The following is a 16929-nucleotide window of genomic DNA, read 5'->3' on the forward strand; positions in this document are numbered from 1 at the left end:
AGGGAGGCAGCAGCGCCAGGTTAAAAACATTCTCTTTGGCTTAGACTGAACCAAAACATACATGATGTTCCCCACTCTTACCTATTTCCCTCTACCTAACTAGATTTTATGTCTCTGATTTTTCATGTGTGTTTGTTATTTATTTCATAAACTCTTCATGCATCATTCACAGCATTTTGACTGGCCTCTGCCTACGACACAGTTAAAACTGCTTTGCCTTGCAGTTACACCTCCACACCGACAGGGGGCAGGGCCGCCGGGGGGCGCCGCCGCTCTCCATCTCCTGCTTCCTCTGGTGGTGAGCGAAAAGGAGGGGGCTTTTCCTGCTCGAGCGAGCCAACCGGAACCAACACATCGGCCATCGAGGAGGAGAAGTTGAAGACATCGGAGCTCAAGGCGGCGGGTCCGAAAGAAGACGAGCCCGTATCGTCAGAATATCGCTCCCGGCCGGGTTCGTGCTGCTTCATGCTCCGTCTCGGCGGAGACGTCTGATTCCGTCGGCGTGTGTCGCGAGGTGTCGGCCACCGAGAGGAATATGACATCTTTATCATGGAGGTAACGTTGGAGACCAATAGTAACGTTAGCGAACTGGAAACGAAATGCATTTTGATTTTAAGGTGTGGATATGGGCCGCTGACTGTTGACTTGGATAACTGTCAGCGTGGCAGTGCCGTGGGCTAACCGTTCATTTTAGTTATCCATTATTACTTTTGCGGTTTGTTTGATGTTACACGAATTCTGTGACGCGAGGAGCAGCTAGCTTCATGTGTAATATGACGACTTTACCACTTGATAAGCGGCAAGAGAAATGGTGTCCCAGAGAGTCGCATATCTTGATAGCTGTGAAACTAAAGTGTCGAGCACTTAATACTTATAACTTAAATGGAGTTTACCTATCCTATGAATGTGTTTATCCAGACAACACCCGTCAACAGCTAGTTGGGTATTAATATGAACATGGCCTACTTGATACGGGACTGGTAAAAGAGGAAATGTGTTTAGTTTTTATCTGACAACCATAAAGCGTGCACTGTTTCCCCCCTCAGGTCCATGTTTGGCAGCTGTCTCTGTGTGCCTGTGGTGTGACAGCCCGGCCAGTGCATTCCTCCATGTAATAAGTTGCTTGTTCAGAGCCCAGGTCTCTGCACTGGACTACTGGCTGGCCGGGCCCCGGCAGAGTCCCACACAAAGAGGCTCTGTTTGAGTCGGGCACCCAGGCCCCCCTGGGAGGAGGTCCGGCCTCACTTTGAATCAGATGCACATTCAGTGCCACGACAGCAAGGAGCACACCTTTTTTTTTGTTGAAAAAGCGGGTTTCATCACAGATGTGCTTGAGTTGGCAGATTCACTAAAGCTGCATGTGGGTGTTGGTAATGCAGCCCAACTCATTTTTCCCAGCTAGTTTAACAGGTTGTGGTTGTTTTGTGATCTCCCAGACTGTCAATAAGAAAATATGGTAATAGTAGTATTACATACTTTGTTTGCGTACTACATACGTACGTACAGGGAGTTGCAGCCCCTGGAATGGAGTTGGGCTGGAAAGTGATTATAGACAGACGGACGAACAGACCTACTTCGCTCTATAGTTGGATTGTAAAATGTCTTTCCTGGGCTGCACCTTCGGGTTTGCCTGCCTCCAAATCAGTTTTGTAGCAACAGCAAGAGACAAAGTTATAATGACTTTAAAGGAATTTGCTTGGTTAAACTTTTTTTTTTTAAACAACCGGAAAACATGGTTCAGTTGTTTTTTTGTTTTTTTAAAGGGGGGAAAAAGTGTTCAAAACGTAAATATTGAATAATAATCACATGTTCAGAAAGCTACAGTCCTTAGTTTGATAATGTACTGAATTTTACAAGTTCCTTTTGTTTTTTCTTGCTTGATGTTAGTTCTTCATATCAGATGCACTGTTTTGGACTGCAGAGATCTTTATTTAGAGTTATTAATGTTGTATAGTACAACTGTGGTATTTTAATAATTGTCCATGTATTTTTTTTTATTTAACTAATTGATCATCTTAACGATATTTTTCTGAGATTAAATAACTCTGAGTTTGTTTACAATGTGGCCTGATGTACCTCCTTGTCTTACCCTGTAGGTTTTGCCGTGCATTGCTGATGCTTCTCATCCCTTCCATCGTGGCGGCCGAGGAGTCGTCACTGCTGGAAGGCTGGCACGATGTTTGGCCCCTTCGATTCCTTGTCAACATTCTGGGATACTCCACCATCATCATCCCGGGATACTTCCTCATTAGCTACTTCAAGCGCACCAATTACTTAGAAACAGGTTTGGGCTTGTGTTACAGATGTCTAATTTGGAGTTGCATGCCAGATAAAGAACCCACATGTGTTCCTTCCTGACCGCCTTGACCATCAAGTCCAATCCTTTTTTTCCATACATGTTGTCTTCCAGGTAGTGGGATTTGTTTCCCTGTCATAAAGGCCTGCGTGTTTGGCAGTGAGGCCAAAACAGGTCTGGTGGATGACTTGCCAATTGCACCCAGGAACGAGGGGGATTCAGCCTCGTCAGTCAGACAGGTCATCAAATTAGTCTTTTGTGCTGCCGGACTGCAGGTGGGAATCCTTCAAGAGTTGAATGTGGTCTAATCCCTTTAATACCAATGCGCTGTTTTACGGTTTGTGCAGCTGTGGGACAGTTGTTTTATGTTTGTTTTACAGTTTGCTCTGCTCTCAGCTGACTCACTATTTAAAACGATGCTTAAGTGTAGTTTGTATAAAGGGAGGGGGACACTGATGCAGGCCTGTAACTTAACCATCCATGAAATGGAGCACTAGGCTTATCCTAAAGTTGTTCTTATCCATATTTGTTTAATAACAATGGACACATGTATGTTGACTGAAAGATGGGTCGCTCTTCATACTGGTCATCAAGCGATCCTGACCTAATGTGACTAATCTTTAGGAAAGTGACAAAACCCACATGTGCAAGGGTTAAAGGGTCTTTATTCTCCATTCAGATGATTAAAACATTTTTTAAAACTATTTTTAATGTACAGTGGCGTGCCCCCCTGGTTCACGCACTGCTCCGTAAACTGCCCAATGCATTCCATTTTACAAAGTAATCCCAGCTCAAAGGTCAAGAGTCAACTTCAGTGCTACTGATGATAAATATAGAACTTGAAGTACACTTTTGAAATGCTTACTTTTCTCATTCCTAGGCATCGTACCTGACATGGGGAGTCCTGCAAGAGAGGGTGATGACGCGTTCCTACGGAGCCACGACTCCAGAAGACGAAGGCGAGAAATTCGAGGACTCTCAGTTCTTGGTCTTCATGAACCGCATCCTGGCTCTGACCGTGTCGGGCCTGTGGTGCCTCCTTTTCAAGCAGCCTCGCCACGGAGCCCCCATGTACAAGTACTCCTTCGCCTCGCTCTCCAACATCATGAGCAGCTGGTGCCAGTATGAGGCCCTCAAGTACATAAGCTTCCCCACCCAACTCCTGGCCAAGGCCTCCAAGGTCATCCCCGTCATGCTCATGGGTAAGGTCGTGTCCCACAAGAGCTACGAATACTGGGAGTACTTTACCGCCGTGCTGATCTCAGTGGGGGTCAGCATGTTCCTCCTGTCCAGCACGCCCAGCAAGCACCCGTCCACCGTCACCACCTTCAGCGGGGTCGTCATCCTCATCGGCTACATCGTCTTCGACAGCTTCACTTCCAACTGGCAGGACAACCTGTTCAAGTACAAGATGTCGTCCGTGCAGATGATGTTCGGGGTGAATCTGTTCTCCTGCCTCTTCACCGTCGGCTCGCTGCTGGAGCAGGGTGCGTTCTTTGACTCGCTGGCGTTCATGTCGCGCCACTCCGAGTTCGCCTTCCACGCCGTGCTGCTGTCCGTGTGCTCGGCGTGCGGCCAGCTCTTCATCTTCTACACCATTAGCCAGTTTGGCGCCGCGGTCTTCACCATCATTATGACCCTGCGACAGGCCATCGCCATCCTCCTCTCTTGTTTCCTCTACGGTCACGCCGTTACCATCGTTGGTGGATTTGGTGTCGGGGTGGTCTTCTTGGCACTTTTCTTACGAGTGTATGCACGGAACCGCATGAAGGCCGGTCGGCGGCCTGCAGCACCAGTCGGACAGAAGGTGTAACACTCTGGAGTCGTGCCGGGCTGGGAACTGAGACCACGTTTTCTGTGGTGCTTTTTGTCTATTTGTGTCTATCTATCGGGTTTGTTTTTTACTCTTTTCCATTGGTTGTTATTCTTCTTGGCAATGGTACAGAAAGGGATTTAGAAGTTTTGACACTTACACCAAGATGCCCCCAAGGGGTCCATGTGATTTGTCAAGTCAGCAGTCACAGAAGTTTTGAGTGCCTGTAAGATTGTCTTATACACGAGTCCCAGACCATAAACTTTGCAAACTGCCTCTTCACCAATTTCACACTCAAACAGTAGAATATTCTTTCCTAAACCACCCTACGTGGCTTGTGCAGCCAAATGAAAAATTGAGAATGTAGGCCTTACTTTTCAAACATTAGTGAGTAAAAGGACTCGTGTGTGGGATTTAGGGAGATCTACTGGTCCGATCATCAATATTATGTTTTAGAATCATCTAAAACTAAGATTTTTTTGTTTGCTGAGAATGAGCCATTCGTATAAATATAGGGAGTGGATGAAATACTTCTCCTCTTACCGCCCTCCATGTTGCTTCAGGAGCCCAGAACAGATTAAACTAATCACTCTTGTTACGTCAGAAGTGGCAGCTGGATTTTGATCTTCACTAGATTCCACTAAATCCTACACACGGGTAATTTTTTTCACTTCATCCCAAATATTTGAACAAGACTTTTACCATCAAAACGATGAAACTTTCTATTTGTTGAGTTATCTTCCAGCTACAATAGCCAGATGCTTATCTCAGTCCTCCATGTTGGAGAGCAGGGGTCCTCATGTGGGATTTTTATCTTGTAAAGCTGTAAACATGGCCTGAAAATATGGTGCACACATTAATGTTTAATTTAAGGTACTGTAACATGTTCCAGAGGCTACCATCTGTACTAGAGGGTGGTAAACACGAGTTTGCGTAATAAATATCGACTTGTTACAATTTGTATAGTTTTACTCCAACATCAGTGAACCAAATGCTGCTGTGGGTACTTTTTGCACAGCGTTATTTTAAGCCAAACTGACGCCGTCAACACAGATTCTACTTAATATTTTAACTTTGGGCTCAAAAAAAAAGCCATGTAAATATATCTCTTAATCATTGTTTATTTCCAACTTGTCTGTTGTGTACTTTTGTAAAAGGACTGCTTCATGGGTTTTCACCGTCACATGTGAATGTTTGGAAGAACATTGAATGGATAGTGATGAAGATGATGATCATTGCCGTCAAGGATGTGAAGATCAGGTTGGCCCAGGGGGGAGTTTGCCGAACAGAATGCATACAAGGGAAGCGCAATCTTACTGGTACCTTGGTTTTATTATTCTATTTCCTCTGGTAACTGGATTAATAATAAAACATATTAAATTAACTTAACATTATGAGTGTTTGATTGTAGTCTTCCTCAGTGCTTGTGCTACATAGTGTGTCTCATGGTCGATGTTTGCTTTGCAGGTAATCGGTAACAACCTTTTTACACAAAGTGCAACCCGACGGGCTTTAGGTTTACGTATAAATAATGTCAACAAAAGAAATAAGAGGGCAGACAAGTTTTTACAGGTTAACTTTAAAATACAGCCATACAGAAACTAGAAAAATAACACGACAATAATTAATAACTAAGGACGGGTCAAATGCAGAGAAGAATTTCTCCACTGTGGGATCATTGAAGTATACATTATTATTATTATTCATTATATGTACAACATGTTATGGCAGATCCATCCAACAGTTACTTCTGATTGGACCAAAGTGGGATGGACTGAAAGACTGCCGATGCTAATGTGGCTAAACATGGCAGCACAATAGTAATAATCAGTTACCTTTGATCTATAATGATGAACTGAGTTTCAGGGAGTTCAGTGCATTGCAGTAGTCCAGTCTGCTGGTAGTAAAATCATTTATTTGCATATCTGATCTGCCTGGCAATATAGTTTCAATAATAGAAGCGCTTTTCTACTTATGTTCCTTAAATGGTTCTGGAAGGCTAAATTAGTCGATCATAATACCCGGATGTCCTCTTGCCTGAGGGCTCATGTGCTGAGGTGTCGTAAATCATATGCACAGTTTATTTCTTTGTTTTTGTCCAATAACTAGAATCTCAGTTGGAGAACATTTTGGGTTTTGCATAAATGTATGCCGTTGTCCAAGTAGTAAAGAGGCCTCCTGTCTGAGATAAACATCGATAGAGCGTTGAGCATCATCAGCGAACAGGTTTAAGACTCTCCCGTTTGACCAACGAACAACAATTCCCCTTGAGTTTATCAATCTCACAGATGCTCGATAGGGAGATTTCCCGGCGCCTCTCATTTCTCAACGTCCTCCGCCCCACCCGGGTTGAGTTGTGCGTCACAACGTCGCGTCAGCGTCTCCAGTCAATAACGCAAATGGAGAACGAGATAAGGGGGGATGAGAGAGGATGGAGACCTGCGGTGTCAAACACCGACAGACAGTCACTCCGGGCTCTTGAGCCGACTGAAGGGATACGTGTTTTTATTGTAGCTTGTATCAGTGATTGTATTTGATTGTTCTAGCAAAAAGCATATTTGTATTCTGTTCGCACCTCAGAGGGCAGGCGGACCGGTGGGGGGTTCACGGCTTTGTCAAAAGAAAGGAAACTTGAGCTTCTTGGTTCGCACGCTTTCTTTGTGAAAGACAGATGCGCAGATTAATAAAAAAACACTGAGGCTACTAAATATGAGCCGACTGCCAGCTAACGTAGCTTAGCACAAACACTGGAGACAATGAGACCTGTTCGGTCCAGTTGACTAACCCCACCCGGGGTTTCTGGGGGTCACGTGTCAAACTACTTGGCTACAACTAGCCGGCTGCTAATGATAGCTTCAGTGACACGTGCACTCATGCGGCCGAGTGGAGTGATATCCGTGCTTAATGTGGGTTAAGTGCTAACTTAAGGCCACCACAAATCACTCCTTTATACAACTCACTCCTATACAACTCAATCACTCCTTCATACAACTCACTCCTTCATACAACTCACTCTTTTACGCACGTGGAGCACGTCCGTGTGTAACCGCGTTAACGCTGGTCTTAAAGGTTACATCGTTTCCGTGGATTGCTGCGGGTTTTCCTTCTCTTCATCTTTCTTCCTTCCTACTCACTATGGGTGTTAAGAAATTACTACGCCCGATGTGTGCAACACATTTGTTATTAGATCATGATTATTAATCGTGTGGTTTTTTTTCTGACACCTTGCATTGTAAATGTCATGGCAACTTTTTACACCACTTATGCAGCCGGGCCTGCAGCATGGTGCGGTTGCAGTAAACATTGCAATACCACGCGCCATATTTTTTTTTCATTTGTATCTAATCTTGAGTGACGCAAACGCTACAACCTCAGTTATCACCGGGAAGCAGTAACGCACGAAGCTACAGAGACACCGAGAGTCAGAGACAACTCTATCTGAGTAGGACACGCAGTGTTCCAGCCGACATATTTGAAGCATTTCTCCAAGACAAGATGCACACAATACCGAGAAGAGATGACAGAAGGTCATAAGAACAGATGTTACACAGCAGCCCACTGAAACACCAGCAACCTCCTCCTCAACTCGGTGTGTGTGGGTTGAGGACAGCTTTACACACATGAGTTTAATGTTCCCACAGGAAGTCTTTTGTTGAAACAAAAGCAGGTCAGATGCACCTTTCAACCTCAACCCTACACTGACTCTTGATGAACTTAACCAGGAAATGTCCACCAGCTGAACCAGATCGAGAGCTTACTAGAGACTCAAAACAAACATCAGCATCCTGCATCTACCCAGGATGTACAGCTGGTTCACTTTGTTATGGGCGGTGTGTTTGGGTACACCAGTACACACACGGCTGAGTGCGGGTCAGTTAGATGTAGTTGCCTAGCGTGGTCACATGGTTGTTGCAGACACACCTGGCAGAGATCTGCACTCTGAGGGCCAGTGTGTGGTGACATATATTTTGTCAAACCTTCTGCCTAATGCAAATATTGTGTAGATCCAGCAAATTAAGGTGGTGGTCAAGTTAACTTTTCAGCATCATTCTGAATGACACGGCTGAAGTTCCCACAATGATTTTGACGAGAGCCACTGTGTTCAGGGGGGACAGACACCAACGCTTCAGTTTTACAGATGAGAAGAAAAGCTGATGCTGCCCCTTCAAGCTTGTATGAAACATGACTTCCAGGAAAACTTCATATTTCACATTTCCCCCCAGAGCTCAACTAAAGATGCATCACACTTTCTGGAAACTCTACTATGGCTGTATTTTACAATGTGGTAGCCTACACCCACGTTCCTTGTTGTGGTTACAATACATTTAATGAACAAACATTTCCTAGTTAAGATGTTTGGCCATAGATGATGACAGTGGTTATAGTTTGGGCTGAATCAGGTTTGCCCTGGTCCAGCCCCTAGGTATCCTGCTATAGGCTCATAGGCTGCTGGGGGACGTTTTAGGATGCACTGAGCACCTATCTCCTCTCCTCTCTCCTTATGGATGCATTTTCATCTCTCCATTGCACATTACTAACTCTGCTTCCTCCCCAGAGTCATTGTGACTTCACGTCTCATAGGGTCCATTGGACCTGGCTGGGTCTGATGCCATGGCCCTGCTGATGCCCCGCCCACTCCTCTCTACCTCCATCTGCCTGATGGATTGTGGAGGTCTGGATCGTGCTCCATGACTACTACCAACTATTCATACACAGGGTGTCTACAGAAATAAACAAGTTAAATTCAAGACTTTTTAATACGTCTAAATAAAATAAAACATGTATGTGTGTGTGTGTTTGTGTGTGTATACGGAGTCTCCACCGTTTACAATATAGCCGGCCGGGACGGCACCAGGACACCGGGAGCTGGAGCCATCGCCAGGTGTTGGAAGAGTTGCTGCCTACTCAGAGAAAGAGGCCATCAGGGTGAGGGAGGCCTTCACATCCTTCTTCTCTGCTGAAGGAACTGTACCATGGCAAGACTCGGTGTAATGCCCAAGCATATCCAAAACGGCTCTTTTAAGAGCCAACCACACACTAATGATCAAATGTTCCTTTTTTTGTTAAGAGTAAAAAAAAAAAATCCTGAATAAAGTGCATTTATTAACAGATAAACATATATATAACAAAATAAGAACAAAACAATTGAACTCTTTGGTTCGTTCCATGGAAAGATTGCCCCCGACATTTATTCCAGATTTTCCCAATTCAGCCCCAGTGCTGGCTTGATAAATGAGTCTATACATATTAAATTATTCATATTCCTTCTTCTGTAACATTTCCTTCTGTACACATGACATCTATTGCATCTGTCATCTGGAGGGATCCTCTGTTGCTCTCCTGAAAGTTTCTTCCCTTTTTTTTGTCAATTTCTTGGGTGTTTTTCCTGATCCGATGTGGGTCCTGGCACAGGGATGTCTGTGTACAGATTGTAAAGCACTGAGGCCAATTTGTAATATTGGGCTATATAAAATAAACTGAATTGAATCAAATTTCCTTTTGTGTGTGACATTACTAGAACAGGTTTACGCAATACCAAAGTTGTGACATCAAATATAATGCAATGTAAATCATATATTCCGTTAAACCTGCCTATCAAGCCAGTGGGGACGCATGGCCAGGTTCGTGTCTGCTCTTGTAATCGTTCAGTTACCGAATATATTCACCTGTCAATTTATGAAACCTTTGAACCACTAACGGTTATTTCAAGGAGCATTTCCCATACAACCAAGAATATGTTGGGCTTTGAAGCACATGTGATTTGGACCATGTAGAACTGATGACTATTTCACCGAGGCAGGTTTGGCATCATGGGAGATTGTATTTGTCATCTCACACAAGATGGTTAGACAACTTGACCATAACGGGCCACATTGGGTTTGTGGTGTTCTAGTTTACTAGCTTTACAAGGTATTCATACTATACTAGCTTTCGTTTGTATTAAAGTCCAAGACTTTTACCTGGTATAAGCATATCTTTAGGTGCCAATACATTACATAAATGTAGCATTTATAATCCAGATACAGCAGTATATGAAATATTTAAACCCTAGCCCAAGTTTTGTGCAACTTGTAATGATGGAGCATTACCACCATCTAGTGGTCATCTGGAAGAACAGTCCTAAACAGAGCGCGAAGGCATGAATACAAATCAAAAATAAGGTATTACATCTTTAATTTTTTGCAAAACAAGACTTTGAATACAGACAAGCCTGGACTCACACAAAGGAATCATACAGTTGTCTCTCCATGCAGCGTGCAGTGTTGCACATGAGCAGAACCTCCCCAACCCCGCCACCAGACCTGATAATGGAATGTACCATTCCCATGTTCACAACATTTAAAACTCAGTGCAACAGGATACTTAAGATGTGTTGTCACCATAAATTTATACAGCAAAAACCAAAACAGCTTTTAAGGTCTTGCAGCGTAATGATCTGGACGCAAGAGCAACACACTGGTCCACCACACAACATGAATGACTTTTTGCAGTTACTGCAGTTTTTAAGGATGAACAATTGAAAAGTGAGGCTAAAGTGTTAGAAATCTGAGGGAGGGTCATTTAATCAACTTCTTCCATGCGTGAAGCATCATCTTCACCGTCATCTTCTAGGGGAGGGATCTCATCAGCGATGGCTGTAGCCGTTGCCTCCTCTGTGGGGACATCGTCGTCATCGATACCTACAGGCACAAGAATTGTTATTAGTTAGTGATCAATACATGTGATAAGCAAGTCAAAATTACCGATAATGACTGGTTGCATCTCCTTACCCAGGCCGAGTTTGATCATTCTGTAGATGCGGTTGGAGTGGGTCTGTGGGTCGTCCAGGGAGAAGCCGGAGGACAGCAGGGCGGTTTCGAACAGCAGGATGACGAGGTCCTTCACAGCCTTGTCGTTCTTGTCAGCATCTGACTTCTGCCGGAGAGTCTCCATGATGTGGTGGTCAGGGTTGATCTCCAGGTGTTTCTTGGCCATCATGTAGCCCATGGTGGAGTTATCTCTGAGCGCCTGGGCCTTCATGATCCTCTCCATGTTGGCCGTCCAACCGTAAGTACTTGTCACAATACAGCAGGGTGAAGACACCAGTCTGTTGGACACGGTTACCTGGAGACAAATGGCAGACATTAGGACTTATAACATACAACGTTCAGCCAATCTAAAATTAAAGTTAATGAAGCATGCAGAACAGTCATGTTAGAAATGAATGTGCAACACACCAGCATGGCCAATTCCATCTTAAATGTAGAACAACTTTATACACCACACTCTGACAAGTATAATATTTACAGTGGTTAAACTTCAGCGCTCGTCAAATTCTAGTTTCACATTCGTTAAACCAAAAGGGAAAAAATTAGACAGGCATATGTTAGGTCACACAAGTTGCACTAGAAAAGTGACTTCATCTCCACAATCATTTGGAATCCATCACTAGTCAAAAACACATTTGTCAATCAAAAACTCATTCGGGACACACAAAATACTTAAGGAGCCTCCTTGCAGATGTACAAAACTCACCATAATATAAGTTAGGCCCAGTTAGGACACCTGTTTCCAAACAAAATAGTGGCAACTGTAGTTGTGAATTCATAGCAACCTAAATCCTACCGTATGAAGGGAAATTTAGGTCAAAGTTAATATGAACTAGTTAGGATTACTGACCTTCTCTACTTTCTTGTCAAGGATCTCTTTCATGAGCTTGCAGAGGTTCTCAAACTTAGCCTTATCCTCCTCCATCTTCTTCTTCTCCTCCTCATCCTCTGGCAGCTCCAGACCCTCCTTGGTGACAGAAACCAGGCTCTTGCCATCGAACTCCTTCAACTGCTGGACGCAGTACTCGTCGATGGGCTCAGTCATGTACAGAACCTCAAAGCCACGCTTACGGACGCGCTCAACGAAGGCAGAGTTGGCCACCTGATCCTTGCTCTCACCTAAAGAAGTCAAGCATTAGCATTATCCTGATGGTTTAAATAGCATTGCCTTGCAAGTAATCTACTAAACGGTTACTCAGGTTCGCAGCAATTTCTGTAAATTGTCTAAGCTAGTAAAATGACTGGCATTAGGAAAAGATTTTAAAAGACCAACGCACCAGTAATGTAGTAGATGGCCTTCTGGTTCTCCTTCAGGCGGGTCAGGTACTCTGCGAGGGAGGTGGTGTCATCTCCAGACTGAGAGCTGTGGTAACGCAGCAGCTCAGACAGCTTCTTGCGGTTTTGAGAGTCTTCGTGGATGCCCAGCTACAGATTAACAAACATGATTACATGTCAATGAAAAAAAAATAGAAAAACAAGATTAATTGATTATTCAGCTACATTTGATTCTACTCACTCATAGTTTGTGTTGCAAGGTATTCAAATACAAACATCATTGCTAGTACGATACAAGTTACTAATTATGTAACATTACTAAAGCAACTAGTCTACGGCACAGTACCAAGCATATTACACACAAGAGCCTTCTACCTTAGATCAACTGATTCACAACAGCTTGAGTTAAATGGTTGTGATATACTACAACTATTAGTCAACTATGTTGTGCCTGCATGATGTATAGCCAACAAGCTATGACTAGAATCTCAGAAAGCTTCAGGGACGGTAAAGATAAATGTACAAATTAAAGATAAAACCTTTTGAGTCCAGAGATGCACTGAAGACAGAGCATTATGAAAATAACTTCTCAAAATATAGTTTACCAAAAAAAATGAATTTATCAATGCAGCTCATGACATGCTCATTTTGTATACCTTGATGTTCTTGGAGAAACCGTCGTATAACTTCTTGTAGTTCTCCGTGTCTTCAGCCAGTTCGGCAAAGAGCTCCAGACACTTCTTGACGATGTTCTTGCGAATGACCTTGAGGATCTTGCTCTGCTGCAGCATTTCTCTGGAGATGTTTAAGGGGAGGTCCTCGGAGTCGACCACACCACGAACAAAGTCTGGAGAGGAACGCAAGACATCTTACTTCGTATCCACTTTAGCACAACAGCTTCATGTGGATGCATGCAATCATAAAGCGATGTAGAATAGAAAACCAACTTACTCAGGTACTCTGGGATGAGTTCTTCACAATTGTCCATGATAAAAACTCTCCTGACGTACAGCTTGATGTTATTCTTCTTTTTCTTGTTCTCAAAGAGGTCAAAAGGTGCACGGCGGGGAATAAAGAGAAGAGCTCGGAATTCCAGCTGGCCTTCAACTGAGAAGTGCTGTAAAGGAAAAAATTAATAAATCATTGTTTGACTTTAAAATTTCAGCCACAAATTAACCATTCAACCGCCGTTTTTCCTTGCAATATTTACCTTGACAGCCAGGTGATCCTCCCAGTCGTTGGTCAGACTCTTGTAGAACTCTCCATACTCCTCGTTGGTGATGTCATCGGGGTTCCTGGTCCAGATGGGCTTAATCTTGTTCAGCTCCTCCTCATCCATGTACTTCTCCTTGATCTTCTTTTTCTTCTTCTTCTTGTCCTTGTCCTTGGAGTCCTCTTCATCATCTGAGCCGACATCCTCAATCTTTGGTTTGTCCTCACCCTCCTCTTTCTCAGTGTCTTCCTTCTCCTTCTCTGGCTTTTCTTCCTTCTCTTCCTCGTCATCACTGATCTCCTTGTCGCGCTCCTTCTCCACCTGCGAATCAAAAGTTAGACTTCACCGATATGGCAACAGTTTTAACTAGACCAAACTAAAATGTAAAAAGCAATACTTACAAACAGGGTGATTGGGTAGCCAATGAACTGAGAGTGCTTCTTAACAACTTCCTTGATCCTCTTCTCCTCAATGTACTCTATCTGGTCATCCTTCAGGTACAGAATGATCCTAGTTCCACGACCAATGGGCTCGCCTGTGAATAGGGTCACACAGCTTTGAGCACAAGAGCTGCATGTTCAAGTAGTACTTTGCATTCACAGTAGTAGCACCCTTTTTCATCATTACTTAATGTTACATTAACATAAGGAACTAGGCAAAAGCAAATAGTCAAACCATTCCAAGATCTTTAACTTCTTAAGTTAAAGTAGGGTTCCATGTTAAGTGACAGCAACTCGCTGAATGATGCAAACAATGTGCCGGGTACAATATTATGCATGTCGAAACTAGCATAATCAGAAATAGTCAGTGCAAATAGAAGATAAGGTAACATATTGTCTTCTCTATTACATTGATTTTGTAATGAACCACGACACGTACCGGTGTCGACCTTGACTGTGAAGGAACCTCCAGCAGAGGACTCCCAGATGTACTGCTCATCATCATTGTGTTTGGAGATGACAACCACTCTATCGGCAGTAAGGTAGGAAGAGTAGAAACCCACACCAAACTGACCAATCATGGAAATGTCAGCTCCAGCCTAGAAGGATAAAATGTGAAACTTCAGGATTTTGTCAAAAAGTATCTAATAAAATGAACCAGGATTTGGATCAAGTAACTTTACCAAAAAAAAAGACATGTTTGTCAAAATCAGAGGCCTACAGCCATTTGTTCAATGCACCTTTGAAGATTTGCATAAATGTTGATTAAATAATGTTCCAATGCCGTACCTGCAGGGCCTCCATGAAGGCCTTGGTGCCAGACTTGGCAATGGTACCCAGGTTGTTAATCAGATCAGCTTTGGTCATTCCAATTCCAGTGTCGGTGAGGGTCAGGGTGCGCTCAGCTTTGTTGGGGATGATCTCAATTTTCAGATCCTTGCCACTGTCCATCTTGGTGGGATCAGTAAGGCTTTCATAGCGGATTTTGTCCAAAGCCTGAAAAAACAGACAGCAAGATATTAGGTATCATTTGAAGCGTTATCCCAACGAAAATCAATACCACCACATAAATAATTAAATACCCTTCACAAAATGCATGCATTAAAAAAACGCTGAATCATTATGTAACAATAGGAAAACAATGGCAAGCTTGAGTAGACCTACATCAGAGGCATTGGAGATCAACTCCCTAAGGAAGATCTCCTTGTTGGAGTAGAAGGTGTTGATGATCAGGGACATCAGCTGAGCAATCTCTGCCTGGAAGGAGAAGGTCTCAGCCTCCTCCTCTTGGTGCATTTCTTCAGGCATCTGCACAAAAGGAAATAAATATTATTTTAGCAAACAAGTCATTAGTTTAAAAATGGTACAAATGGCAAGATGAGTGGGATGAAAAACTCACTCGAAGCCAACCACAGACTGAGAAAAAAGGGCTAAAATGGCGACATTTTAGTGTGAGAACCAGTCTGCTTATGCCAACTATGTTGACTTTTTTAGACGGATCATCATCATCCTAATTAAACCATGTCAACATGGCGGTTTGGTCAAATTGGACTGCTGCCATAGTGTTGCTGCAAATCGGAGGAAGCAGCCATTAACAAACATGGCGTCGAGTGACAGACAATGGACTCCGCTAACACGTGTTGAGGGACGGCTACAGACGAACAGAAGTATCACATTAAGAAACGCGGCGCTAAACGTTAACGTGCAACTAAAAACGTTAAACCCCGTTAATAGCCACTTGGTGACGATCAATGTGATGTTACAAATAAAGCAGCCGTATCCCACCAGCCGTAGAGAAATAGACAACAATGACTCAAGACATCTTAAGGTTACGGCATGGATGAGATGCACCTCATATCACTTCTGTATAAATCACTTAGAGTCGACTGAACGTCCAACAACTAACGTTAAAAAAACCTGATATTAAACCCGAGAAACCAATACCGTAATACTGTACTTAAAGTCGCGGCGAACCTATTTGGCCGTGAAATAACGACCCGAATATGTAGTCAGGTCCAATGGTACAGGGTTTTTGTTAACACGGTCCTCAGTTAAATAATCCATGTCATAGTCACCACACCTGCCTCAGAGCAACCAAAACCAGGCCCAACAGTGCGACACAGCGCCGTATTTAGATAACGAGTCACCGCGCAGCATCGCAAACAGTCCCTTCAGTATGTGGCATTCATACATGGTTGAAAATAAAAGACTATACAATAAGGTGAACAGACCGAAGACAATGTTAGTTTGCTCGCTTTAACCTTAAACCACGAGACCGCTAGCTACGGTTAGCGTCGTGAACCACGCGCTCGCATCGTGGTTACAAGCAGCCACAGTTCAGTGATGAGTGAGCAAATCAAGCATTAAAAAAGCACAATGTGTACCATTTGTAAGCAAAACACTCGTGTTCATACCTTGCTTATTCTGATGACTTGTCTTGCATAAAATGCAACCAAACTGCGGTCCCTTCTGCTCTCTGACGCAGGGAAATGGAAAGGAACTTCCTTTAAACAGACCGGAATCTTTATACCCAATCGTGTCTGTGTGCGGCCGTATCCATCCGCGGTGCACCATCTACCACTAGAACTATTCTACGGGTAGAAGACGAAACCGACCATTAGATTAGAATAAATCAAAACAGTTTTTGACATTAATATATACAGAGGTATTAAATACGGAATACTATTGATTTAATCAGGCAATTGTGTAATTGTAATAACTTCAATGAGTTGGAAGGTATCTTTGAAAATACTGCAATATTTCTTAGAAAGTTGGTTCTTGTGCTTTGCGCAGCATTGCTGCCACCGTGTGGCAGATTCTGCCAAAACGAAATACTGAAGATACCAACATTTTAGTGAGGACTCGTCTTTATAGCTGTCGTCTCATACTATCAAGGCAAAAATAGCTGCACCAACCTAATATATATATATATATTCAATCAAAATCACGAGTACATCGTTATTTTACTGCAAAGAGTGAGGGTCTTTTTAATCTGATGGAGGGATATATTAAACCAGGAGGGGTGTGCTTCGTTTCTTCTAGCACTTTCCATGAAAAAAACCCGCCTAAAGTGACGTCACGGC

The 16929-nt window shown here is 43.4% G+C and overlaps 2 protein-coding genes across 3 annotated transcripts; one reads left to right on the forward strand and one right to left on the reverse strand.

Moving 5' to 3' along the window:
- Positions 1–174: 174 nt before the first annotated feature.
- slc35b2 (solute carrier family 35 member B2) lies at positions 175–5498 on the forward strand. 2 transcript variants are annotated; one of them, XM_056428265.1, is made up of 4 exons: positions 175–555; positions 1047–2284; positions 2411–2571; positions 3177–5498. In XM_056428265.1, exons 2-4 carry the CDS (start codon positions 2071–2073, stop codon positions 4107–4109), a joined length of 1308 nt encoding a protein of 435 aa, XP_056284240.1. In that variant the 5' UTR covers positions 175–555; positions 1047–2070; the 3' UTR covers positions 4110–5498. The 2 variants fall into 2 exon arrangements, with proteins under 2 accessions (XP_056284240.1, XP_056284241.1); XM_056428266.1 differs by having other exon boundaries at positions 176–555; positions 2097–2284.
- Positions 5499–10266: 4768 nt separating this feature from the next.
- Positions 10267–16369, reverse strand: hsp90ab1 (heat shock protein 90, alpha (cytosolic), class B member 1). Its single transcript, XM_056427993.1, has 12 exons — positions 16261–16369; positions 15011–15154; positions 14636–14842; positions 14286–14445; positions 13808–13941; positions 13404–13727; positions 13145–13310; positions 12850–13040; positions 12196–12343; positions 11769–12037; positions 10880–11213; positions 10267–10789 (listed from the first exon to the last, which is right to left on the reverse strand). The coding sequence occupies exons 2-12, from the start codon at positions 15152–15154 to the stop codon at positions 10671–10673; spliced, it is 2196 nt and encodes a 731-aa protein (XP_056283968.1). The 5' UTR covers positions 16261–16369; the 3' UTR covers positions 10267–10670.
- Positions 16370–16929: the final 560 nt, after the last annotated feature.

The sequence above is a fragment of the Pseudoliparis swirei genome, chromosome 12 (genome assembly GCF_029220125.1).
Source record: "Pseudoliparis swirei isolate HS2019 ecotype Mariana Trench chromosome 12, NWPU_hadal_v1, whole genome shotgun sequence".
In the NCBI taxonomy this organism is placed as follows: Eukaryota; Metazoa; Chordata; class Actinopteri; order Perciformes; family Liparidae; genus Pseudoliparis; species Pseudoliparis swirei.